The sequence below is a fragment of the Ursus americanus genome, chromosome 14 (genome assembly GCF_024610735.1).
Source record: "Ursus americanus isolate L20-20 chromosome 14, mUrsAme1.1.p, whole genome shotgun sequence".
Lineage (NCBI taxonomy): Eukaryota > Metazoa > Chordata > Mammalia > Carnivora > Ursidae > Ursus > Ursus americanus.
Window position 1 is genome coordinate 52,758,689 of NC_142140.1, and position 27,350 is coordinate 52,786,038.

General features: G+C 51.2%; 1 protein-coding gene and 1 long non-coding RNA gene across 2 annotated transcripts; both read left to right on the forward strand.

Annotated features, from left to right (window-relative positions):
• Positions 1-26: 26 nt before the first annotated feature.
• On the forward strand, positions 27-1,050 carry LOC123777611 (uncharacterized). Its single transcript, XR_015726718.1, has 2 exons — positions 27-164; positions 641-1,050. It is a non-coding gene; the product is annotated as an uncharacterized LOC123777611 (long non-coding RNA).
• Positions 1,051-10,763: 9,713 nt separating this feature from the next.
• On the forward strand, positions 10,764-18,287 carry S1PR2 (sphingosine-1-phosphate receptor 2). The gene is made up of 2 exons (XM_045774436.2): positions 10,764-10,917; positions 15,772-18,287. The coding sequence occupies exon 2, from the start codon at positions 15,814-15,816 to the stop codon at positions 16,870-16,872; it is 1,059 nt and encodes a 352-aa protein (XP_045630392.1). The 5' UTR covers positions 10,764-10,917; positions 15,772-15,813; the 3' UTR covers positions 16,873-18,287.
• The last annotated feature ends 9,063 nt before the right edge of the window (positions 18,288-27,350 follow it).

Below are 27,350 nucleotides of genomic sequence, written 5' to 3' on the forward strand. Positions count from 1 at the left end.
CCGGCTCCAAATTTCACGCCCGGCCTAAAGGACCCCCTGCGACACCTGGAAACACGCAACCTTCCCGCAAGAAACCGCGCCCCTTCCTTAGACCCTGCTTTTTTTTCTGGGTCCCGCCCCCAAAGAGCCTGTGCTGGAATCCAGCCAATGAGACCTCCATGGCGGTAAGGCACGCTCCTCGTTCAGCCAATGAGCGTTAAGTCTGGAAAAGTGGCCGGCCTATGGCTGGGCGGTTCTGGGGCGGGCAACTAAGGGAATATGACCAATATCTGTTACGCTTTTGGTGTCGGTCACGCCTCCATGCCCCGCCCCCTCCCCATCTGGCTCCTTCGACCCTCCGCGGTGGTTTTTCGGTTTCCAATAAGGTGGTTTTGTGTGTTTGTTTACGTGCAGGGCCTCGTCTCCTGCAGAAAGCCCTTAGTATTGAGCCTGTGGGACCGTGCCTCTCATATCCCCCAAGGCAGAGGGTATGTTTCCCCTCAAACCACAGAGTAGGTCTGTGTCTTCTCCGCCTCCTAGACAGGGTTCTGTCCCCTCTCAGACCGCTCGCCGAAAACAGTGCAAAGTGGGGAGTCCCCAGACCCTGGGTTGCTTCCCTCGTTCGCACCCTTACAACTGAAATCCAAATATTCCTTGTTAGGTTATTTGCCACGTTCCCCGCGCGGCCTCCAGAGGGCGTCATGAACCCATAGCAGCCTTCGCTGCTTCGCCGAGCCTGATCACCTGGCTGGCCTGGACCAGGAGTTTAGTGACCTAGGACGTGGTCTGGGAGCCAAACTCAGTTTCCTCAACTGGAAAATGGAGAGATCGTGAGAAGTCATGCCTAGCACAAAGTGAACACTTTAGTGGTATTATTATTATTGTTATTGTTATTATTGTTACTGAAGGTGAGTTTTGTCATCAAAACAAGTCAAGAGCCGAGGCAGGGAAGGGGTGAACCCTGGAGGACTTGAATACCTACTAAAGATGTGGGTGCTTTTTTTTTTTTTTTTTGCATCTGATATATAACATGGATATTTTTGTGTAGTATTAATAAAAATTTACAGTGCATTTCATTGTGTATCCTATCCCTGCTAGAATAATTGTGGATGGTATTTGAACCCCACCCAATCTGCAATTTAGAAAGGTCTTTCAATCCTTTATGTTGCAGAATTTTATTTATTCATTTTATGTTTGTGTAGGTAATTCACACACCCGGTAAAGAAAATTTCAACAACTACAAAAGTATAAACTGGAGTGAAGTGTCTCCTCCAGTCTCTGATCCTGCCCCTCCCTGTTTGCCTCCCAAAAGCCACCACCACAACCAGCTATGCGTCTCCTCCCAGAACCAGTTTATGATTTTATAGGCAGATTTACAAGTCTGTCCTGTGCCAGGAAGTTTGGATATCATGCAGCAAAGGATGGAATAGCACTTGCTTAATGATTTATTAGGCACCTACTGGTCCTGCGTAGGTAAATCCGGCAGACAACATTGAGATACTCACAGTGCAGTGCAGAAGGTTGAGGAGTCAGATTAGGGGAAAGGGGCGCCTGGGTGGCTCAGTCGGTTAAGCGTCTCCCTTCGGCTCAGGTCAGGATCCCAGTGTCCTGGAATGGAGTACAGCATCGGACTCCTTGCTCAGTGGGGAGCCTGCTTCTCCTTCTACCTGCTGCTCCCCCTGCTTGTGCTCCCCAGCGTGCACTCTCTCTTTTTGACAAATAGATAAATAAAATCTTAAAAAAGAAAAAAAAATAATTAGGGGAAGGGAGGCCTACAGTGTATGTGGGAACCCAGGGGAAGAACTCTTAACCTCTAAGGGCAGGGGTCTCAGAGGTGACTTCCCTGAGGCTGTAACTTGAGAACTAAGGTTTGAAGGTCCATCAGGAGTTTGTTCAGAGGAGAAAAGGTGTTCCAGACTGAGAACAGAGTTGCAAAGGCCAGAAGTGGGGAGAGAGCGGCAGGAATCGGGAGTGGCTGGACCTTCCTGATGGCAACTCATTCGTTTAAGTTGAACCCACCTCAGGGCCTTTGCACTGTTGTTTCTTCTGCCTGGAACATACTTTTCCCAGAGCTCCACATGGCTCTATGTCTCACCTCCTTCAATTCTTTGTTCAAATTGTCACCTCCTGACCTGTCCTGACCACCCTATTCAAAATTGCAATCCCCACTCCTGGCCCTTCTGACCCGCTTATCCTGTCTTCCCCCCATCAGTATTTATCTTCTTCTTTTTTTTTTTTTAAGATTTTATTCATTTATTTTTGAGAGAGAGAGAGAGGGAACAAGCACGAGCAGGGGGAAGGGCAGAGGGTGAAGCAGACTCCCCCCACTGAGCAGGAAGCCCAACAGGGGACTGGATCCCAGGACTCTGGGATCATGACCTGAACCAAAGGCAGATGCTCAACCGACCAACCCACCCAGGTGCCCCAGTATTTATCTTCTAACATCCTATGTAATTTCCTGGTTTTTGATGCTTTTTGTCTGTCTCCCCTATTAGAATATAAACTCCCCCAGGACAGAAATTTGCTCAGTCTCCTTCCCTGCTGTAGCTTCAGTACCCAGGATAGCGACTATAACACAGTAGGGACTCAACACATGTTTCTGGAGTGAATTCCTTTGCTCATCATCCTGTTGCAGGGGTATTACCAGAAAGAGAGAAAGCCCTCCCTTTGTCTCCTGGGTCTCAAGATCTCTAGCCCCCTGATGTCACGGGCACATAAATTAAAAGAAGAAGAAGAAGAAGGAGAAGGAGAAGGAGAAGGAGAAGGAGAAGGAGAAGGAGAAGGAGAAGGAGAAGAAGAAGAAGAAGAAGAAGAAGAAGAAGAAGAAGAAGAAGAAGATTATTTGCCCAATGACGCTGTATTAACATAGACACGTGTTCAAATCTAGGGGGTGCCGCTAAGTGGCTCAGTATCCCTGGACAACTGGTTAGCACTTTCAGTCTGGTCTCCTTATCCATGTAAGTGGGACATACATGAACCCTCCCCTACTGAGCTTAGTGAAGGATCGGAGTTCTCTTTTCCTTCCATCTTCACTCCCCGCAGTCTTTTTCCCTCCACGGAAGGAGCCTGTAAACACCTGAGTCAGATCACATCCTTCATCTGCTCAGAACCCTCCGTGTCTCATTTCACTCTGAGCAAAAGCCAAAGTCCTCACTGGAGCCCACAAGGCCTTGCGAGGCCTGTCCTCACCTCCTCCCACCTTCTTCCTTTATTACTCTGTGGTCAGGCCACACTGGTCTTCTCACCAGCACTGGTCAATCCCATGTCAGTCTCAGGGTCTTTGCACTGGTGCTTCTCTCTGCCTGGACCTCTCCCCCTTAAATATCTGCATGACTCACTCCCTCACCTCCTTCAGGTCTTCATTCAAATGTCACCTTCTCAGCTGACACTGGGTCTAAAGTCACTGTTCCCTTCCTACCCCATATTCTTCATATGCCTTCCTGGAATCATTGTTTCTAGCACGTTTACCGCATTCTAACAGATGATGTCATTCTTATTTATTGATTTATCTTGATTCTTGATTGCCTCTTCCACTAGAACATCAGCTCCTAGAGGACGGGGTCCTTATTTCTTGCTGGGATCCCTTGCCAGGCACCCAGTAGGTTCTCAGTACATAGTAATTGAACGAATGGGATGTAGAGAAAGAAGTTTGCCCAGGACTCCTCCACCACCATATTGATTGCCAGCGAGCCTTAATGAAAGGGAGGTAATGACCTTGAGACCTGCATACTGAAAGGCTCAAAGTTTGACCATTTTGGCCCAAGCCAGGGTGGAGTTCAAAGGTTGATGTGTCTAGCCCTCTCCTGTGGATCAAAGGCTCAATCGCAGGTGACCTCTGTCCCCAGTGGTGTGTGGCAAATGTCAGCCTTGCAGCCCAGAGAAGATCTCTGCCGACCATGGGCATGATAGCAATTTAGGGAGGAGACATCGGAAGCTGGAGGACCCCCCAACGTCTGGCCTTTTCTAGTCCCCCATCACTGTGCAAGGGTTTTCACAAAGGCCAGAGGTCAAGGATGGAATACTGGGGACAGCCCTCGGATACGAGGTACGGGGCGTGGGTGCAGGCTTAACCAGGGGCGCTGACCTACTGGGGAGAGCTGCTCCCTCATCCCTGACAGAACATCTGCTTGAATTTTTTGCAGCTCTGCTCACCAAACATGAGGACGAGGAGTCTCCCATTGCATCAGCCCCAGAGCCCCTGGGGGTGGGCCTGATTTACATAGACATTTCCATTCCCTTTAGTTCCCTTAGGTTCAGCCCAGATGGGAAGTAGAGCAGAAAAAAGGGCTCGAACCCCCTGGGGCAGGGCACATGGCTCCCCAGGCCTCAGTTTCCTCCTCTGTAAAATGGGAGTGTAATTACCCTGCCCTCACATGGTTTGTGTCGGCCTTGGGCCTAGGTACCTTCCGAGGATCCATTCCGTGCTCCGCCCTGCTGCATGGCCAGGGACTGACCCTTGCATGGGCCATCCTCTTGCCCGCTGGCTTCTGCCCAAATTTAGCCAATGGCAGGCACTGAAGGCCGACTGGAGGGCAGGAAAATAGGGGGAGCTAGGGTATTTCTCTCCATCTGCTCTGGCAACATCTCCCACTGGGCATGACCTCCCTATTTGCTGATTTTTTAATAGTCTAAGTAACCCCTTCCCCAACTTCGGTTTCTCATCTATGTAACCAATCCCGGCCCTAAATCTCCTCTGTTGGAGACATGTGGATTTCCCGGTGTAGACCCTGACTGCTGTAAGGCAGCTGGGAGGCATTTGTGTATTGTTTGCTTTAAGATATAATTTATTTTATTTTATTTTATTTTTTAAAAGATTTTATTTATTTATTTGACAGAGAGAGACAGCCAGCGAGACAGGGAACACAAGCAGGGGGAGTGGGAGAGGAAGAAGCAGGCTCCCAGCGGAGGAGCCTGATGTGGGGCTCGATCCCAGAATGCTGGGATCACGCCCTGAGCCAAAGGCAGATGCTTAACGACTGCACCACTCAGGCGCCCCCCATAATTTATTTTTTTAAGATACAATTTAAATAACATATCTCTTCCCTTTTCTGGGTACAGTTCTTCAAGCTCTCGCCAACATACATGGTCATGTAACCACCATCACAACCAAGATATAGAATTATTTCATCACCAAAAATCTGCTCACTGTGCCCTTCAGAGTCAGTTCCTCCCTCTGTCCACTGGTCTGTTCACCATCCCTCTAGTTTGGCCTTTTCTAGAATGTCATAAAAATGGAATCATCCAGTACGTAGCCTTTTGTGTCTGGCTACTTTCCCTCCTTACAATGCGTTGGGGATTCATCCACGTCACTAGCACCTTACTTTTGGAACTCGGGGTCACCAATATTATATCCGCGTGGTTTTCTGTGTGAGGGTGCCCTGCCGTTTGTCTATCCATGCTAGTTGAGGGAGCTCCTGCCAGCTTCTGACAGTAACCAGCGCATTACATATGAGTCAGCTTTTATTATTTATGCTGGGGTGAGCTTGCTGAGAAGTGGGCCTCTGACGTGCCCCGCTCCCCTAACTGCTGCCTCCCTCATCCAGAGAAAGCTCTGGAAGGGCCGAGACTGTATCTGCTGCAGATGTGCAGGAATTGGCCTCCACCGGCAGCCTTCCCGCCCAGCCCTGAAGCGGAGAGTGGGCCCCGAGCCTACGGAGGAGACAGACTGCAGCTCCACCGCCTGCCAAGATCAGCATCTGGAAAGCTTCTCCACAGTTGGGGCCCCTTCCCCCAGCGCTGCGATGACGACGAGAAACTTGGGACCTGTCTCAGACACTTCTCTTCACGCAGTCCCCCCTGCCAAAAACCAAGAGCTGGGGGCTGGGGAGGACAGCGGAGGCCCAGGGAGGGTGGAGGGATTAAGGAGAAGAATGTTCCACATCTCACCAGGGATGGATGTGGTCCTGAGTGGTGAACACTGCCCTTCTGTTCCGACCCCCTGGGACGGGGATGGGGGTCACTGCCTCAGGACTAGTTCAAGTCCCATCATGACCGTGTGCTCTGGTTTCCTCATCTTGAAAATGGGGTGACGAGGAAAAAGGAAAACTATGGAGAAGTAAACAGATGAGGGGTGCCAGGGGTTGGGGGGAAGGAGGGATGAATTGGCGGAGCAGAGAGGGTTTTTAGGGCAGTGAAACTACTCAGTGTGATAAGATAATGGTGGGTCATTCATTATACATTCGTCCTCCAAACCCATAGAATGTACGCCAGGAGTGAACCCCAACGTAAACTATGGGCTCTGGGTGCCTAGTCGTTCATCCCCTGTAACAAATGCACCCCTCTGGTGGGAATGTGAGAGTGAGGAGGCTGTGCCTGTGTGGGGGCAGAAGGTATACGGGAACTCTCTGTACTTCCCGCTCAGTTTTGCTGTGAACCTAAAACTGTTCTAAAAACTGAGGTCTATTAAAAATAATGGGATGATGATAATAATGACAACACCCCCCCCCCCCACCGCCAGAGTCGTGAGGAATCGCAGAGCCGCGCCCAGCCCTGTCTGTCTGTGTTGTGGGAGCGTTAGCCATTATTGTTGGTGGCCCTGTAATTAGTGGAGGCTGGTCCAAGCCTCTTCCTTCTCCTCTTTCCCCCTGCCTGGGAGCTCCCCAAGAAAAGGGCCCCGTTTCCTTCCTCTTCCACTGTTCTCTCATTCAGGGCCACCCCTAGGCAGGGCTCAGCTTTCCCCTTGACCTCCCAGACCATCAGGAAGTCTAGGCCTGCAGTGTTTTCCAGTTCTTTTTCCAACCCATCCCCTCAGCTGACCGCCAAGACCTCGGGTTGACCCAGAAGTAGGAGGTGGGGGTGGGGTGGGGGGAGGCGGAAGTCGTCTGTTGGTGTATCTGTGTGTCTCTGGGGACATCACCTTTGTCTAGGAGCCACGGTCCCCCTACAGACGGCCCGGATATGTCTGTGGCCTTGATATCACCCCCACCCCCAGGTCCCTGGGGGGGGATGGCAAACTGCTGAGCCAGCCGGGGCGAGTGGGGGGGGGGCACTTCCTCCCCAGCCTTCAGGTCCCCACAGAAGGCTGAGATTTCCGCTCCGATAGCTCCCTGGTGAGGGGAGGACCCAGTTTGCTTTGTGCTTTGTACCCCGTGGGTTGAACACCTGGTTTCTAGAGGTTGTCCAGACAACGCTTCACTTGGCCGAGGTTTCGGTGAGTTTTTGCCGACGTCCGATGGGACCCCAAGATCTGGCCTGGAGCTGAGTGGACGGTGAAATCTGGCTCAGGAAAAGGAGCAAAGTCATTGTGTGACTTTTCTCTGTCTCCCCATCAAAGCCGGGCTACCTGTGTTAGAACGATCTCGTTTCTTCTCTGTCCCCTCCATAGGACTGTCAGTTTTGGATGGCCGAAACCCATGAGGCACAACCAGTGCTAGCACCGAGAATTATATGAATATATATGCTGTGTACATATAGGCAGCATTAATATATTGATTTTCTTTCTTTCTTTCTTTTTTTTAACTAAGCTCTGTGCCCAACACCCGATGTGGGTCTTGAACTCATGACCCTGAGATCAAGAGTTGCATGCTCTACCCACTGAACCAGCCGGGTCCGCCAGTATATTGATTCTTAATGTGCATTTCTTTTTATTCTTTTTTGTTTAAATGCTTATTCTTTTTTAAAAGTACGTTTATTATTAATATAAATTCATTCTTTTTAGACATGTTTATTCTCTTTAAATATGTTTATTTTTTAAAGTATGTTTATTATTAATGTAAATTTATTTAATAGCAATATGTTGAATAATATCTGTATGTTTATTAGCCATGTTATTGTTTATATTATGGATAATATTCATTATTTGTTTTATTACAAGAACAATTTTATGACTAGAAGTCTGGTGATTTGTTACCTATTATTTGATTTTTCATGTCTGTTTTTAAAAATTTTTTAAATTTATTTAACAGAGAGAGAGGGAGCACAAGCAGGGGGAGTGGGAGAGGGAGAAGCAGGCTTCCCGCTGAGCAGGGAGCCCGATGCGATGCGAGGCTTGATCTCAGGGTCCTGGGATCACGACCTGAGCCAAAGGCAGATGCTTAACGACTAAGCCACCCAGGTGCCCCTGATTTTTCATGTGTCAATTTTTTAAATTGGTAATATGAGCTAAAAATTTCCAACCGTCCCCCAGGGTACACCATAAAAATCTGGCCCCCTCTCACCTGTTCCCCTGCCCCCAGTTCCCCTCCCAGAGGGTAACCGCTGTGACTGGTGTCTTGTGCCTTCTCCCGGAGGCGGCCGGTGAGCCGGTGAGCCGACAGGCAAATATGTGTGTATTTATACAGCCCTTATAAATACACCCAGAAATGCAGGCAAGCAATGCAAACCCATCTGCATTGTGCTTGTTTTCAACTTAACAGGTTGAAGACAGTTTCACACCAAGACTAATTCATTTTCACTTTTTAATAGGCATAAATGGATCAATTTTAATTTCTTTTTGTATTCTTTTGTTTTTCAACACTCTTTATGAAGTAGAATATACATACAGAAGCCTGCACCAAACCTCTCCCATCTCTTGGTTGCATTGTCTGGGTATCAAGCCGCCTTAATTTTTTTTTTTTTAATTTCAGCTTTCTTGAGGCATCGTTGACGTATAAAATATTTATATTTTATTTATTTATTTAAAGATATTTAAAGAGATATTTAAAGTATACATCGTGTTGATTTGATATATGTACACGCCATGAAAGGGTACACAGCTAATTAACACACTCATCATCTCACCTATTTATGTTTTGTGTGTATCAGAACATTTAAGTTCTACGCTCTCTGCAAATTGCAATTATACAGCACAGTGTCAGCAAGGACAGCCCCCACGAGATGCTCAGACCTTATTCATCTTACAGCTCCAGTTTGCACCCTTTTACCCAACTCTCCCTTTCCCCTCCTGGCCGCAGCCCCTGACAATCACCACTTTCCTCCTCTCTGTTTCTCTGAGTTTGACCTTGTTTTGTTTTGTTTAGATTTCACATATAAGCGATACCAATGAGTATTTGTCTTTCTCTGCTTGGCTTATTTCGCTTTGTATAATTTCTCCAGGTTCATCCACGCTGTTGAAAATGGCAGGATTTTCTTCTTTTTCATGGGTGATTAATAGTCCATTGTGTGTGTGTATCATATTTTCTTTTTTAAATAATTTTATAAAGATTTTATTTATTTGAGAGAGCGAGAGAGAGAGCACAAGGGGGGAGGGGCAGCAGGCAGAGGGAGAAGCGGACTCCCTGGTGAACAGGGAGCCCATCTTGGGACTCGATCCCAAGACCCTGGGAACATGACCTGAGCCAAAGCAGACACTTAACCAACTGAGCCACCCGGGCGCCCCTACACCACATTGTCTTTACCCATTCCTCCACTGATGGACACTTAGGTTATTTTCATATCTTGGCTATTGTGAATAATGCTGCGATGAACATGGGAGTGCAGGTGCCCTTTTTCGTTGTTTTGCATTTCAACATTCTTGACTGAAGTATGATACACATACAGAAAAGTGCACTGAACCTCTCTCCCCTTATTATTGCACCATCTAGGTCTCCAGCAGTCAATTTTTAATTTAATTTATTATTGGCATAAAGAGACACTTGCACATATTACAAAAATCAAAAGGTAGGAGAGGGTTCATAGAATGAAAGCAGCCTCCCTCCCGTGCCCTGTCCCTATCTGTCCCTTCCGCTCCCAGGGAATTCACTAGTTTCTTCTTTCTGCAATATTCTGGATATTCTGAGCACATGTGGTAGAACGTCAGCTCCACGGGGACAGAGAATTTTGTCCATTTGGTTCCTGATATACCCCCACCATTTAGGATACTGCCTGGCACACAGCAGGTGTTAATGTATCTGGTAAATTGACATTGAAGAAGGTTATGTATGCGTCTTCACAAATAGTGCCCTCCTAAAAGGCTGTCTCTTGCACCTGAACGTAAGCTCCTTGAGGGTGAGGACTTCTTTTCCTGTTTTGTTCACTGCTGTACCCAGGAGGTGTACCGAAAATATTTATTGAAGGAATGAGGGGCTCTCCTATCAGGTTGTCTAGCTGCTGATTTCTCACACACACATACGTGTGCACATCAGTAAATAAAGGTGTCCTTCCATCTCAACGGCTGGGCCCACAGAGTCGCCCAGGAAAAGCTGGAAGGGGAAAAGAGGGAAACCAAAGAACTGTATAGAAGTTTGGGCCCCAGCTTGGAAGGCAGGATGAACCTGGGCCTTCTTGTCTGGTTGACCACAGCAAGGACGGGACAGCGATCCCTTAGCAGAGGCAGGGTAGACTTCTGGGTGCTCCCTCTTTTCTAAGGGTCTTTTCTGAGTTCTGAGGCCTCATCAAAGCAAAAACCAATCCTGTCCTTGGGGCAAGGCGTGGCACATCGTAGGAACTTGATTATTTGTTGGACGAACTCATAGGAGGCGCTTCATGCCTATTTGCTGTGTTGACACATAGGTGCTTCGGTGGCTTCTCGTTGAGTAAATAAGGGGGATCCCATGTTCTCCTCCAATTCCGGGGTCCCAGGGGTGAGCCCAGAGTGTATCTACAATTGAAGGCAGTTGTTTCAGGTTGAGGCCACCTGGCCAGGAGAGGCGTGACGTCACGAAGCCGCATGACGTCATGCGCCGGCAGATTCTCACGAGTGGGGGCTGGGAGGGGCAGGGCGAGGGGGGGTGCGGACAAAGGGACCCCGCGCGCCTCCCCCGCCGTCCCCAGCGCGCGCGCCTGGGCCGACCCGCCACATCTGGAATTCATTGCAGCCGCCGCCGGAAAGGGGAGGGGAGGAGGGCGGGGCGAGTGGGGGGCCTAGGCGGTGTCTCTCCCCGCCCCCCTCTGTCCCCGGTCCCGAGCCCCGGGACGCAGTCCCAGCCCGGCCGGCAGCCCCAGCCCCTGCCGATGCCGTCCCGGGGACGCAGACACCAGAGCCCCTCCGGTCAGGGCAGGGACCCGGGCCGGCCCAGCCAGGTGAGTGTGCGGGACGAGGGGAAGGCAGAAGGGAGGGGCCCGGGTTCCCTAAGTCGCAGGATCGCAGCTGGGGAGCCAGACCAGGGGTTGGGGGCGCACCAGGGCGCGCACGCGCCGCCCGTGCTCCTGCTGCACGGAGGGAGTGGTCACTGTGCGCCCTCTCCACGACTCCAGGCGGCCCCTATAGCCTCGGCCGCGAACCCCCAGGCTGAGCTCCCCGCCTTCCCCGGCGGCAGGAAGTTGGCGCCGAAGACAAGGCGGATCCGAGCGCTTTCGGCCAGGGACTGGGAGGCAGAACGGTGTGGTCCGGGACCGGGGGGGTTTCGGGAGTGTGTATGAGGGGGAGGGCCCTCCCGCCGGCGACTCGGGCTGGGCGAGACCGAAAGGTGCAGCGCGCCGCGGAGCTTCTAAGCCAAGGGGCGGGGTCCCCAGGGAAGGCCGCCTGCCCCACCGCCTGCAGGTCTGCCTCTGTGCCTCAGTTTCCCCGAGTAGTTCGTCTTCTTCAGTCACCCCCTTGGGGGCGTGGCTTTGTTCTGGAAGGAAAGGGAATGTGAGTGCGTGACTCCCGCGTCTCTCCTTTCACCTGGGGCCCAGGGACGGGGCGGGGGTGCAGTCACCCGTGGCGCGGACCCCATGTGGTCCCGGGCCCAGCAGAGCGTCGGAACCTCGCCCCCTCCTCCGGCACGAGTTGACTCACCCGGGGATTTCCATGCCCTCCCCCGACTCTGCCCTAGTCAGATGCTCCAGGCGCCACGCGTTGGGCCCACGGTCCCCCCGCGTGGCGCGACGGCGGTTTGGTATTGGCGGTGCGGCTGCTGCTGTTATCACTACCCCCCCAAAACTCCCGCCCCTAACTCCTCTGGGAATACTGGGGCGAAGCCCCTGGCGGGACGCAGAGGTGTCCCCCACCCGCATGGGAGATGTAGGGGTTCCTCGCGTGTGGCTGTCGCGAGAGAGGAGGCGCGGCCCCAGCAGCGGCGAGTGTGGATACCGCGCATTCCACCGCCAGATAAGGAGGCCTAGACTGCAGCCCGAGGGCGGGGGCGGGTCCTGCCGCTGTCTCCACGGAGACGCGCTGGGCTTCGCAGGGTCAGGGGGCTGCCAGCGACCTGAGGCGTCTCCAGCCTTTGCTGTGATTTGGGGGCTAGGCTGAGTTTAGGTGCCTCTGCCCTCGGGGGCCCACGGGGCTTCGTTCATTCGTTCGTTCATCTGTTCAGCCATCCATCCATCTATCCATCCATCCATCACACGCGTTTTCAGAGCACCTTCTGTATGCCAGGCATCATGCCAAAGGGGCTGAAAACAGACTTGGTCTGGGGCCTCCAACACTCATATTCTACCAAGGAAGCCAGACAGAAAACAAAATACTACAATAATAATCTCTCAGAATGGCAAGTTGTGTGAAGCTAATAAAGCAGGATGCTGTAATGGAAAGGCCCTGGGGAAGGTGGCTGTGATAGACTGATGGTCGGAGGAGACCCCTCTGAGCCGGTGACTTTAAAACCGAAACCTGAAAGAGGAGAAGACAGTCATTCCCCGATTTGAGGGAAGGGCATGCCAGGTGGAAGAACAAGAACAAATCTCTGAGGTAGGAATGGGGGTGGCACCTAGGGGGCCAGTGTGGTTGGCGTTGAGAGGCCCTGGGGGAGAGTGGGAGGAGGCTAGATGGGCAGGGGCCAGGCCATTTTGGGCAGTGGGGAGCCATGGAAGAATTTGGAGCTGAGGGAGTGACACACTGTCCTGGCCTTGTGATTTAAATAGCTCCCCCTGGCTGCTGCATGGAGAACGGCAGTGTAGGGCGGGCCTTACAGCCGAAGGGAAACCAAAAGAAAGGGGGTGAGGGCGCTGCCTTAGGGCGAGTGGCATGGATCAGTGAGTGACAAGCACAAGGCCTGCCTCAGTGGAACTTGGAGGAGGGGTTCTTGGAAGCCGCTGAGGCTTCCCCTGTCCTTCCTCTCTCCTAATCTCCCCCTGAACAGTCTTGGTCTATCTTCCCTTCCCTCCAAACCCTGTCACTCGTCCCTCCTGTTCCATTTCAGGCCTGGCCATTCCCCGATTCTGAGCCCGGTGACCTCTTACTGAGCCTCTGGGAAGAAGTTAGGATGGCCTTGGTGAAGGTGGGCAGGAGACAGGCCCTGTGTTTAGCCAGGTCTGGGAGCCTGACACAGGGAAGGGAAACAGCCAAGGCCTGTGTCTGCCTGGGGGTGCCTCTTCTGTCAGCCCTAATCTCCAGGCCCTGCTTCCTCTTTCTGGGAAGCATGAGCCTGACTTAAGCCCTGTCTTCAGCAAAGTCCTAGTGGGGAAGATGAGAAGAGGGAAGCAGTGTGGGCCTCAGTTTCCCCTTTTCTAACTAGGCGAGCTACCCCTCCTTCTGAGGATGCCTTGACAGCCTCCAAGGGCTGCAGAAAGTGAGTGTGCAAGCTCCCAGTCTCCCCCACCTCCTCCCCAGGGAAGAAGACAGACTTTTCGGTGGGTCTCTGGGGCGTGAGGACTGAACCCAATTCTTATTTCTCCAGGAAGCTTCCATAAGTCTTCCTCTTGGCTGCCAAACCAGAAGGTTGGTGGCCCCATGTGAGGAAGGGGTGAAGGGGGTGGCCATGGGACACACCCTGGGCTTTTCGCCCACCAGCAGGGGTGCTTCCCAGGCCTGCAACGGGCCCTTGATTCTAAGTCATGAACCCCAGGAGGGGCCCAGTAGGCCAGGGCAGCCTGGGGGCGTCTGGTCGACGTGACCCGGCGGTCAGGCCGCGGTTCACAGTCTCCCCCGGGACATCCACACAGCCCTAACTGTGTTCTCTGAAAGAAGTGGTTGGCCTGTGAAGGCCCGATCACTAGCGCCTTCCTTAGAGCGCCCCCAACTGGGCCAATCAAATGCCGAGGACGGAAAGCTCGGGCCAATGGGCGAATCGCTCAAGGCCCTGGGATTGAAAACAAACCAATCAGGGCGCGGGCTGTTTCTGCCCCGAAGGCCGGTCCAGTAAGGCCCGGGCCAGGGCCAGGCTAGCTCCCGGCCGGCTGCAGCCTGCAACGGGCAGAGGGCATCGGGGCGCCCAGGGCCCGGTCCGGCAGGGGAACAAGGGGCCTCTGTGTGGCGATCTGGGCGGGGCGGCAGTCTCCGGGGATGCGCACAAGCCCTTCTCTGTTTCCAAACTAGGACGGATGCCCCTTCACTGGGGGGGAGCAGCTGCCTCTGTCAGGCCCCGGGCCAGGGCGCCCCTCTGAGGGGGCGTCGGGGGCCTGAGATGGCTTGGGTGACCCCGGAAGCCCCCCATAATTCCCAGGCTCCCTAAGAACCGGCCTAACCAGCCTTTTCTGGAACGGTACTCCTGGAGCGCACGTGGTCCTCGCCAGGCAGGTTTCCAGGCACCTAGGGAGGGCTCTTCCCGCGCCCTCCCCCCTTAGCGAAAGGCTGGAGCTTCCTCCTGGCTCCCCTTGTGAAAGACAGACACTGCACCAGCTCCTCTGAAATAGCGCCCCCCCCCCCAAGCTGGGAGGAGGCCACGATGTTGGCCTCTCAGCCTCTCTGCCCACGCTTCTTCCCGCCCCCTCCCCCCACGGCTCAGTTTTCCTTGAGAGGGGGGTGACTCAGGCTTTCATGGAAACAAATACCGTCCCCCACCTCCCCTCAACCCCCTCTCAGCGGTGCTGCTCGCCCCCTCTTCGGCTCACATGACTTCAGCGCCTGCAGCAGCTGCCCCATCCTCCCAGCCAGGACCTCCCAGACTGGTCTCCTGTGGCTCCCCGATCCCATCACCCCCTCCCAGCCTTTCCCACACCGGATGTGACTGGGAAGTGAGGACTCCACCCTGTTTGTTCCAGGGGCCTCACATCTGGATTTCATCCTGGCTGGGGAGGGGGGTTGCCAGCGCCCTGCCCACCCCGCTGGGACCCCTCTGTCCCACAGCAGGGCTAGATGGTGCTGATGAGAACAGGATGTTGGGAATCTTGTGTGGCTAGCTCAGTCTACACCCCCTCCTCCAAGACTGGCTGGAGGGCACCTAGGCCCCAGCTGTGTGTTTGGCAGGAAGAGGGGAGCTAATATATTGGTTAATACTTATTGAGTGCTTGCTATGCGCTAAGGGTGCCTCATGTACCATTACCCTTATGCAGTGGGCCTCATGTACCATTATGAAGTGGGCTTTCTTCTCATTGCGCAGATGAAGACATTGGGGCTGAGAGGCTGAGTATTGAGTGACTTGCCTAAAGTCCCACAGCATGTCAGTGGAGTGCGGTTGAACCCTGGATTACCTCCAAGGTCTTTGTCCTTGAAGATGCCATGACCTCTGAGATGCTTAACAGGGCCGCCCTGGTGTCTCCCCAAGACCTTATCTTGGGAGCACCCGGGGCTCAAGGCTTAGACCCAGCCTGATATCCAGGGCAGTGGGTGGTAATGAGTAGGGGATGGTGCTATCAGCAGCCAGCCTCTTGCTGACCCGGGTTGGCAGGTGGCATGAGGCCCCAGGCTCTAGTGTATTCCAGAAGGGAGATGAGCCCTCCAGGCCCTGCCCAAGGCTCATTCTCTGGGTAGGTGAGCAAGAGTTCTGGAAGTTTACTCCATGTCCCTCATGCTGTTTAGGGGAGCTTCTGTTCTTTTTGAAAGACAGTGCAGCCTAGAGATTATGGAGGCTTTGGAGTGGTTCTCTGGCTCTGCCACTTCCTAGCTTTGAGACTCACAGCAAGTGAATTGACCTCTCTGGGTTTCCCATTGGTAAAGCAGGGGTGATGATACTTCTGACTTCTTGTGGCCCCTCAGTGAGGAGTGAGGGAACAGGGACTAAAGCCACACCCATCCAACGTCAGAGCCCAGGGAGCAGCCGCAGCACTGACCTGTCTGTCTGTCTTCTGTCTCTGCAGCTCTGACAGCCCCATGGCCCTAGCCGGCCACTGAGCCCCACCATGGGCGGCCTGTACTCAGAGTACCTAAGCCCCAGCAAGGTCCGGGAACACTATAATTACACCAAGGAGACGCTGGACACTCAGGAGACGCCCTCCCGCCAGGTGGCCTTGGCCCTCATCATCCTGCTCTGTTTTGCCATCGTGGTGGAGAACCTGCTGGTGCTAATCGCAGTCGCTCGCAACAGCAAGTTCCACTCAGCCATGTACCTGTTCCTGGGCAACCTGGCCGCCTCGGACCTGCTGGCGGGAGTGGCCTTCGTAGCCAATACCTTGCTCTCGGGCCCGGTCACGCTGGGGCTGACTCCGGTGCAGTGGTTTGCGCGAGAGGGCTCCGCCTTCATCACGCTCTCCGCCTCTGTCTTCAGCCTCCTGGCCATCGCCATCGAGCGGCACGTGGCCATTGCCAAGGTCAAGCTCTACGGCAGCGACAAGAGCTGCCGCATGCTGCTGCTGATCGCGGCCTCGTGGCTCATCTCACTGGCTCTCGGCGGCCTGCCCATCCTTGGCTGGAACTGCCTGGGCCATCTCGAGGCCTGTTCCACCGTTCTGCCGCTTTACACCAAGCACTACGTGCTCTGCGTGGTCACCATCTTCTCCGTCATTTTATTGGCCATCGTCGCTCTGTATGTCCGCATCTACTGCGTGGTCCGCTCCAGCCACGCCGACGTGGCTGGCCCCCAGACGCTGGCCCTGCTCAAGACGGTCACCATCGTGCTGGGTGTCTTCATCGTCTGCTGGCTGCCGGCCTTCAGCATCCTGCTCCTGGACTACGCCTGCCCCGTCCACTCCTGCCCTGTCCTCTACAAGGCCCACTACTTCTTCGCCTTCGCCACCCTGAACTCACTGCTCAACCCCGTCATCTACACGTGGCGCAGCCGGGACCTGCGGCGGGAGGTGCTGCGGCCGCTGCAGTGCTGCCGGCGGGCGGCGGGGGTTCAAGGACGGCGGGGTGGGACCCCGGGCCATCGGCTCCTGCCCCTCCGCAGCTCCAGCTCTCTGGAGAGGGGCACGCACATGCCTACGTCGCCCACGTTTCTGGAGGGCAACACGATGGTCTGAGGGGCAAGTGGGCCACCAGGCCGTGGCAGAGGGCTCCGTGGAGAGGCGCCAGTTGACCTCAGACAGAGATGGGGGCTGCCGAGCAAGAGGCCCCCACGCCACAGACCTGGGTGATATTGACAATATTTCACCCTGGGCATGGCCGGCTGAGACACCGACCTGTCGGACGGCAGAGCTGCAGTGGGTCAGAGGCTAGTGCGGTAACTGATGTGACCCCCTTCAGAACTGGTCATGGGGAGGCCCGGGGGACCTGGAAGGGGCCTGGGTGACAGCCGGTAGGCACTCAGGTGACACAGCAGGCAAGCACTCGGGGGGAGCTCAGGGCAGGAACAATTTACAACCCGGTACAAGGGGTTTCAACATTTCACGACTGTCTGACCCTCTGCCCTGTACGGAACTTCCTTCTCTGAATCCAGCCCTCCGTCACCTTTTCCTGGCAACTTTAAGCCACTTCCCCAGAAGCACTGTCCCAAAGGGCTGGAGGCCTCCTCCCTGACTGTCCTGGGCGGCCCTGGCTGACAGTTGCAAGGCCCAAATCCACAGCTTCCCCAAATTACACCAGCTGCCACTTTGGTTGCTTCTTCCCTTTCCTCTGTCTCTCCACGAGATGCTGGGAAACCACGGCGGAGGGGGGGAGGCTGGATGCCATTCTCAGACCTCATTGGCCAATTGCACTATTTGGGGCACAGAGGAGTCACCAAGGGCTGGAAAAACTGGTCTGGGGGGCTGAGGAGGGCTCTGGGCCTCCTGGTGGAAAAGGGTAGAACTTGAGAAAGTTCTAGGGGAGCTGTTGGCACAGGACCCCCACTCCTAAAAACCCCGCCCCCAAGCTACTCCCACCTCCAGCCCAGCCAAGGTAACCAGATCTCCTGAGGCAGGGCAGCCTTGAGCCTTGAGCCCGCTGTGCCTCCTTTCGAGTTGTATTGTTTGGAGAAGCATGGGGGTGGGGAGGCCACGGACGATGGTTGTGGGGTGGTTGCCCCCCCAGAAGGACTGCCCCAGAAGGACTTTGCTAAATTCCGTGGATAGATGGAAGGGACATTGCGGTACAAATGTATATTTATGTGTGTCTGTGTGCGCGTGCGTGCGATGCGTGTGATCTGTCCCCACCGTGCTCCCCCAGAATGGATGCTGTTGTCGTCTCACATCGTGTTCAAGCTGCCAAAGAGGGGTCCGGCCCCCACACAGACTCCTCTCTTACTGCTGGCTCATCTCCCCGTTTGAGAGCTGGGGTACAGCTCGCCTTGGGGAAGGAAACCTCATGCCTCAAAGCGATTTCTTGTGAATGCAAAGGCTGGGGGAGTGGGTCTTGGGGGGCAAGGAGCCAGTTGGGGGCTTTTCTCCCCTCATACAGCTCCCCAGATGCCCCCCGTGCCTGAGACCTGGGCCCAGGCCAATAAACGGTTCAATCCCTTGTTCCGGTGTTTGTTGTCTTTGGGGCTTAAGGCGGCCGTTGCCCTAAGTAGCACCCGGTGGCTGGAGGGTGGACGGGATGGGGAGGGTGACGGGATGGGGAGGGTGGCTGCTGCCCAGGCCACTCATACTTTGCCAGCCTTCCTATTTTGTGCCCCAACCCCGCCCAAGCAGGGTTGCAGTGGCTTCTGAGAGAACAGGGTAAATGCTGACCTTTCCCCTAGGGCATCTGTCTGGCCCTTCCCAGTGATTAGACTCTAGGCCTGCCTGCTTCCCTCCAAAGATGGCCTGGAGGGTGTGGGGAGGTCCCCTATTTCATCTCATCTCACATACATGTTCTTCCCTGGGAGATGGTTTTGGGGGACGTGGGCCCAGATAACCCTCCAGGGCTCAGTATTCCCCAAAGGAATGGGTAACTTTCATCAAGCACTTCCCAAGACGTGAATCCCAGAAGGTGAGAGTTACTATGAACTATCGTGGAGATGTGGGTTCAGAGAAGGTAAGTGAGCTGCTCAGGGTCACACAGTGAGTTGGAGCAAGCGCCTGTCTGGATACGAACTCAGGCAGGAACAATTTACAAACTGGTACAAGGGATTTCAACGTTTCACTGGGCTGACTCCCGCCAGCTCCATCACAGGGCCGGAGAGTATCCTCCACCCACTCTTTGCCGTGGAAGGAGTGGGCAGTGTGAGCAGCCAGACCCCATCCAAAACCAGGAGAAACCCAGATGGGACACAGCTGGGGGGTGGGTTCCTAGCTCAGCTCCAGGGTGACACTCCCTTCTGCCCAGAGGCACAGGGCCCAGCGGCTCCTTTGAAGATAGATCTGGGGCTTTGATGGGGAACCCAGTCCCCAAGCTAGAGCCCCACCCAGCACACCAACGCAAACACTTGAGCGGCCAGTGAGAGGAGTGGGGCCAGCAGCCAGAGGCTGAGAGATCTGCTCTTCCCTTTAGAATCCCCCTCCTCAGCAGCTCCCGGACAGCCTCTGGAAACCCGAGTCCCAGCTGAGTGGAAGGAACAGAGGAGATACCGGCCAGGCCAGAGTCAATAGATTTCCCCCAGATACACACCTGCTTTCTCTACCGCCTCCTTCTGGGCCTCCGCTCGATGATCACCTCCTCAGAGGGGCCTGCCCTGACCATCGTCTGCTCCGCCTCCACTGAGTCCCTCTCTTACTCATCATCTGGGAGGATATTATGGGTCAGTTTATCTGCTTCCTCCCCTCCACTAAACTGAGAGCACCTTGAAGATAGGACGGCATCTGTCTTACCACTGTGCCTCTAGCATCTTAAATAGTACTTGGCATGTTCCCACCGCAGGGACTTTGCACGTGCTGTTCCCTCTGCCTGGACCAATCTTCCCCCACATGTGCCTGTGCTTCCCCTGTGCTTCCTCTCTGCTCCCTCTGGTCTACAATAAAGTATCACCCTGGGTGAGGCCTCTGGCCATGCGTACATCTCTGGTCCTATCTGCTTACCTTGCTACTCTCTTATATGCAGAACATTTTGCTTTTTTATCCTAATTATTTTCTACCTCCCCCTTTGGAATGCCAGTTCGGTGACAGTGGGGGTTTGTGTCTGTCCTGTTCACGGCTTGGCCCCGGTGCTCAGAACAGTGATGTGGACACAGCACGTGCTCAATAAAGGTTTGTCAAGTGAATTAAAGCAAAAGCACATGCTGGTCTTCTCAGTGAGTGTTAAGTTTATTTCCTGTGAAGAAAATAAAATAGAGAAAGCAACAGTTTGGGGGACTCTGTAGACTCTCTTATTGGCACTCTGACAGTTTAAAAAACAAAACAAAACTGAGGCACCAGCGAGGTCAAGTAATCTGACCAAGGTCACGTGGCACGTGAGTGGAGGGGCAGGGATTTGAACCCCGGGAGCCCTTGGTTGAAAACTGTAGTCCCATCTGATGGTTCTTAGTATCCTGGCCTGAGGATCTAATTTGCTGACATCTCTCAAATCTCGGAGCCTAGAACAGAGCAGACCAACCCCCAGGGATGCACAGTGACTTTCCCTACGGAGGCTGTTGGCCATTAGGGAGCATTAGAATCACCTGGAACAACCTGGCAAAATGCAGATCCTTAAGCGTCTAGCACGTGAATTGTGGCTAGTGTGATGCAGGAGCTGAATTTTAATCTTAATTAATTTAAAAGTAAATAGCCACATGTGGCCATTGGCTACAGTACTGACAGCACAATTCTAGATTCCGGATCTGGCTTCCACCGCCTCTGAGCAACCGAACCCTCTTGCCATTATGCCATCATTTCAACAAAAGTTCATTAAGTCTTACCACCATAATTATTATGAATGACACTGTAGCTTCCACTTATTATTGCATGATTTTGGGAATATTTCTTTTTTTTTTAAAGATTTTATTTATTTATTTGACAGAGATAGAGACAGCCAGCGAGAGAGGGAACACAAGCAGGGGGAGTGGGAGAGGAAGAAGCAGGCTCATAGCGGAAGAGCCTGATGTGGGGCTCGATCCCATAACGCTGGGATCACGCCCTGAGCAGAAGGCAGACGCTTAACCGCTGTGCCACCCAGGCACCCCGGGAATATTTCTTTAAATTATGACATCAAGATGAGGCTCAGTTGCAGATGACAGAAAACACAGAGTATAAGTAAGTTAAGAGAGAAATTGATTTGTCTCCTATAAAACGGTTTCAGAGGAAATTGGTCCTGGATAAGGACAGACGCCTAGTTACCCGCGGTCCAGGCTCCTATCCTATGTACCTTGATCTCTCTCTCCCTCCTAATCTCTCTCCACCCATCCCTCCATCCACCCTCCGCCTACCTAAATACTTCACTGTGTTTCCTAAGAACAAGGCATTCTCTTCTATAACCTTAGTAAAGTTATCAAAATCAAGAATCTATAAACTTACATCAGTTTTCACCAATGGTCTTATTACTGACCTTTAGAGCAGAAGAAAATCCCAGGTCACTTGTGGCAGTCAGTCGTCTTTTTAGTTTCCTTTAATCGGAACAGTTTCTGAACCTTTCTTTGTCTTTCGTGACCTTGACATTTTTTAAAAATATAGGTCAGTAATTTGGCAGAATGTCCTTCAAGTTGGGCTTGTGTCATGTTTCCTCATCATTAGATTCAGGTTACGCATTTTTGGCACAAATACCACAGAAGTAATGTGTTTTTCTCAGTTAGTCCCATCGCTGGCACTTCGATCACTGGTGGCATTTGCCAAATCTCCCCACTTGAAAGTTACCATTTCCTCCTTCATAATTATTAAGTATCTTGTGGGGAGGTACTCTGAGACTCTGTAAATATCCTGTTACTTACCAAATTTTCGGTCGTTTAGCATCTATTCTTGTCTGAACCAATTATTACTCACTGAATTTTTAAAAGAAAATCAGAGGATATCACATCATTTTCTTCCACTTTTTATTTTTAGAAGAAAGTGACACTTTTTTTTTAACTTAACCACAATACCATAATCATACTTATCAAAAGGATCAATCAGTGTTAAAATTTCCCCATCTGACTCTATTTTCTTTTTTAACATTTGACTTGTGTGACCCAGAATCCAAACAAGGCCTTCTTGTGGCATTTATGAATCTCTGAGGTATTTAAATTTTGTTTTTATTGAAGATTTTATTTTTTTTATTTTTATTTTTTTAAGTTTTATTTTATTTATGTGACAGAGAGACAGCCAGCGAGAGAGGGAACACAGCAGGGGAGTGGAAGAGGAAGAAGCAGGCTACCAGCGGAGGGGCCCGACGTGGGACTCGATCCCGGAACGCCGGGACCACGACCTGAGCCGAAGGCAGACGCTTAATGACTGCGCTACCCAGGTGCCCCTATTGAAGATTTTATTTATGGGGTGCCTGGGGGCTCAGTCTGTTAAGCATCTGCCTTCAGCTCAGGTTGTGATCCCAGGGTGCTGGGATCAAGCCCCACATCGGGCTCCCTGCTCAGTGGGGGGCCTGCTTCTCCCTCTGCCTCTGTCTCTTTCTCTCTCTGTCTCACATGAACAAATAAATAGAATCTTTAAAAAAAAGATTCTATTTATTTACTTGAAAGAGACAGAGAAAGCATGATGGAAGGTGGGGGGAAGGGCAGAGGGAGAGGGAGAAGCAGACTTCCTGCTTAGCAGGGAGCTTAACGCGGGGCTCAATCCCAGGACCCCAGGATCATGACCTGAGCCAAAGGCAGAAGCTTAACTGGCTGAGCCACCCAGGCCCCCTTCTGAAGTACTGTTTAACAAACTTCTCTTGTGAAACCTATTTAGCTTTGTTTAATGCGGTTTAACAGTTTTCTCTCTCCTTCCTTCCTTCCTTCCTTCCTTCCTTCCTTCCTTCCTTCCTTCCTTCCTTCCTTCCTTCCTCCTCTCTCCTCCTTTCTGTCCTAACTCATTTGTTGAAGAAACCGGGTTGTTTGTCCTGGAGAGTTTCCCATAGTTTGGTATTGGTTGATGGTAACCTGAAGGGGTCATTTAACAGGTCCCCTGTCAGATTCAAGATTGGTACTTTTTGCTTCAATTCTTGATAGGTAGTGCTGGAAACTTCCATCAGGAGGACATGAAGTCTGGCTGTCTCTCTCTCTTGCTGGTAACTAAAACTGATCAAGATGTTCAGATGCCATCAGCCTAATCCCGCCTTGATAAATTCCCCATCCAACGATTCCTAATGGTCTGGTCATCCATGGACAACTGTTGACTGGATCCATTATTTCCAAAGGATTTCTGGTCCACCTCCCCATCTCCACATCCTGGCTCTTTTGTCTCATTTGTCTACGAAGCAAATGTACTCTCCCAAAATTCAAATATCTGATGTTCACCACATTTCCCCGAATGTCTTGTCTGGAAAAGTCAGATCGGTCAAAAAAAAGGAAATGAACTTGGGTGGATGATTCATTTTTCGTGGTGACTGTGGTGTGTTAAAGGTGCAAACTAGAAAGTCTGACAAACCTGACCTCTCAAATCCAATAGTCAACAACCCAAGCCAACCTTGGGCGAGCCATCTGACAAACTTCAGCTGGTTTCTTCATCTGTAAAATGGATATGTTAATAATTCCAACCTCAGATGTACAATGGTACTGCCGCTTCGGAAAACAGGTCTGGTGGTTTCTTACAAAGGCAAATGTAAACTTGCCATATGACCCAGCAATTTGACTCCAGGTATCTACCCAGGAGAAATGAAAACCTAGGTCCACACAAAGACTTGTATGTGAATGTTCATTATAGCATTTTTCTAATAGCCCCAAGGTGGAAACCACTTAAATGTCCATCAGCTGGTGAATGGAGAAACAAAATGGGGTATATCCATACAATGGAATATAACTCAGCAAAAAAAAAAAAAAGAGGTATATATTACATATATACTGGTATACACAATAGCATGATGAAACTCAAAATAATTGGGCTAAGTGAATGAAGTCAGACACAAAAGATCCCATATTATATGGTTCTATTGTCCATAAGAGGCAAATATTTAGAGACAGAAAGTAGGTTAGTGGTTGCCTGGGGCTGGAGGTAGGAATAGGGATTAACTGTGAGCAGGCATGAGGGCTGTTATCGGGGTGATGGAAATATTCTAAAATCACGTGGATTGTGATGATAGTTGAACAAGTTGGTAAATTTACTAAAAACCATTGATTTATACTTAGTGGGTGAAAATTTTAAGGCGTGTAAATTTTGCTTTAATAAGCTTATTAAAAAAGAAACCCAACTTCTCAAAATACATATGAGTGCTCTATTTGATTCCTACCCTCCGAGATCTTACATTCTAGTAGGGGAGACAGTCTATAAAAATAAATATATAATACAGTGTTAAGAAGTTTCCATCATGGAGAAACAGTACCCAGGTTCCTTATAAGATTAAACATAGAACTACCATATGGTCTAATAACCCCAGTTCTGGGTATATATCCAAGGGAAATGAAATCAGTATCTTGGGGGAGCCTGGGTGGCTCAGTCAGTTAAGTGTCTGACTCTTGATCTCCTCTTAGGTCTTGATCTCAGGGTCATGAGTTCAAGCCCCACGGTGGGGTCCATGCTGGGCGTAGAGCCTACTGGAAAAAAAAGTCAGTATCTTGAAGAGATATCTGTGCTCCCGTGTTCGTTGTAGCATTATTCACAGTAGCCAAGATACCAAAACAACCCAAGTGTTCATCAAAGGATGAATGAATAAAGAAAACGGGAGATATATATACATGTTTGTATACATATGTATGTCCCACATATATACTTATAAGTTACATATATAACAAAGTGTGTGAGAGAGACGCATATATACATAATCACGATGGAATGTTATTCAGCCATAAAGAAAAGAATCCTGCCATTTGCAACAATATGGATGAACCTGGAGGACACAATGCTAGGTGAAATAAACCAGACACAGGCAAATACCGTACAATTTTGCTTATACGTGGAATCTAAAAAAATGGAACTCACAGAAGCAGAAAGTGGAATGGTGGTTTCCAGGTGCTGGGAAGTGGGGAAAATGGGGAGATGTTGGTCAAAGGGTACATAACTTTCAGTTATAAGATGAGTAAGTTCTGGGTGCCTGGGTGGTGCAGTTGGTTAAACGTCCGACTCCTGGTTTTCAGCTTAGGTCGTGATCTCAGGGTCTTGAGATCAAGCCCCACGTTGGGCTCTGCGCCAGGTACGGAGCCTGCTGACGACTTTCTCTCTCTCCCTCTGCCCCTCCCCACAACTTGCTTTCTCCCTCTCTCAAATGAATAAATCTTTTTTTAAAAAGATTTCATTTATTTATTTGACAGAGAGAGAGAGCACAGCAGGGGGAGCAGCAGGCAGAGGGATAGGGAAAAGCAGACTCACTGAGCAGGGAGCCCGATGTGGGGCTCGATCCCAGGACCCCTGGGATCATGACCTGAGCTGAAGGTAGACGCTTAACAACTGAGCCACCCAGGCGCCCCTACACGCAGCTTTTAGTTGCTGATTACACCTCAATGAAGCTGGGGATAATGCTTCTGAAACTTCCACAAGTGGGGAGCTTGTGAAGAGTACAGCTTCCTGGACCCTACCAGGGCTGGCAGAATCTGATGCCCAGCCCAGGACTCTGCATCTTTACTCTGAGCTGCTCCTGATGTGACCCATCCGTGACTTAGAATTTTCAGAGTGCTGGCTTGGGGCTGATTTTAGCCTGTAAGATACTGGCTCGGACAAGGCCGTTGCTTTGTCCCGTCTACGTAGAAATCGCTCTCATCCAGGGTGATCCGCAACCTCGGGGGGATGTTTGGCAATGTCTGGAGACATTTTTCTAGCCTCACCTGCAGGTGGAGATGGGATGGGGCTGATCATCGTGCCGTACAGACGACAGTCTCCCGTGACCAAGGACTATTGGGCCCCAAATGTCAGCATTGCCCAGGTGGAGGTACAGCCGCGTGTGCCCTCCTGGCTCCTTCCACCTGATCGGCTGGTTCAGGACTCCTAGGCACAGTCGGGAGTGTGAGGAACTTCTAGAGGCATCCCCAATGCCCTCATTGGAGACTGTCACGTCGCGTCTCTTTGCCAGGTACTTTTAATAACTTGTGATTGCCTTTGGAGAGGCAGTTGTGGTTAATTAGTGGTCATTTCCGGGAAGGAGGTGCTTCACGCGAAGTCCCTCCGATTTAATGGCCAAGGAAGGCCCACTTCTCATTCCTGCTCAGTGTGGTGAGGCAGGTTTTCTTTGCACTTCCGGAGCGGACGCTGTGTGTTTTCGCTTCGTGCTCCAGGAGGTGGGTGATTCCCCAGGGTCCGTCCACTGTTTTCCTCTAGGGCGGGGGGCGGGGGCTACGATGGGTGGTGGCCACAGGACTCAGGCAGACCGGGGAAGCCTGGGGTGGGCTGAGCGAGGCAAGACAGGACTTAAGTGTCTTAAGGAAGGAAGCAAGGAGGCCCAAGCTTGAAGTGGGTTAGAGAAGTAGGGAGAAGTACTCTGGTGATTTACATAAACGGAATCATGTGGTTGGTCCTCCTCTATGCCTGGATTCTTCCACATGGCCTAATGTTTTTGAGATGTGTCTGTATTTTTGCATGGAGTTACTGAGTGCTTTTTTCAAAAATTTAAATTCAATTAGCCAACATAGAGTGCTTATTCTCAATACTGAATAGCAGGGTTCTGTAAACTCTATAGTTTGAAGGCCAAATTCACCTCGCAGCCTGCTTTTGTAGGAACTATAAGCTAAGAAAGGTTTTTACACTTTTTAATTGTTGGGGGGAACAACATTTTGGGACATGTGAAAATAGTATGAGATGATTCAAATTTCAGTGTCCACTAATAAAGTTTTATTGGAACACAGCTGTGTCCACTCAGTTACATAATTATCTATGGCTGTTTTCACTTTACAACTGCACAGAATTGTTGTGACAGAGAATATGGCCCACAAGTCCTGAAATATTTATTATCTGACCTTTCCCAGAAAAAAGCCTGTGACCTCTAGGTTTAGTATTACGTTGTATGAATATGTAATTATTTGTATCATTGTTGTTAGACGTTGAGTGGTCTTCAGTTTTTGGCTATTGTGAACAAAGCTGCTATGAATATTTTTGTGCATGTCCTTTGGTGGATAGAGGCACTCATTCCAGGAGTAGAGTTACTGGGTCATTAGGGCAGGGGTACATTTAGCTTTGGACATTGTCAAATCATTCTCCAAAGTGGCCATACCATTTTGGACTTCTCCAGGAGTGTTCTGGTGTTGCTAACACTTGCATTTTTTTTTTTTTAGCACTTGCAAATTTTTCTTTTTTCATTTTAGCCATCCCAGGGTGTGTGTGTGTGTGTGTGTGTAAGCTGATATTGTACTGAGGTTTCACTTTGCATTTCCCTGATGACTAACGTTAAGCAGCTTTTCGTACGAGTCTTGGCCATTTGGATATCCTCTTTTGTGAAGTACCTGTTCAACTCTTGTCCACTTAAAGAGACAGATAATTCTCTATTAATTTGAAGGCATTCATTGTGTATTGTAGATATGAGTCCTTGGTCAGTGGACATATATTTATGGCTTGTCTTTTAGTGGTATCTTTTGATAAAAAAAAAATCCTCTTAATACAGCCTAACATTTTCCTTTATGATTAATGTGCTTTAGGTCCTGTTAAAG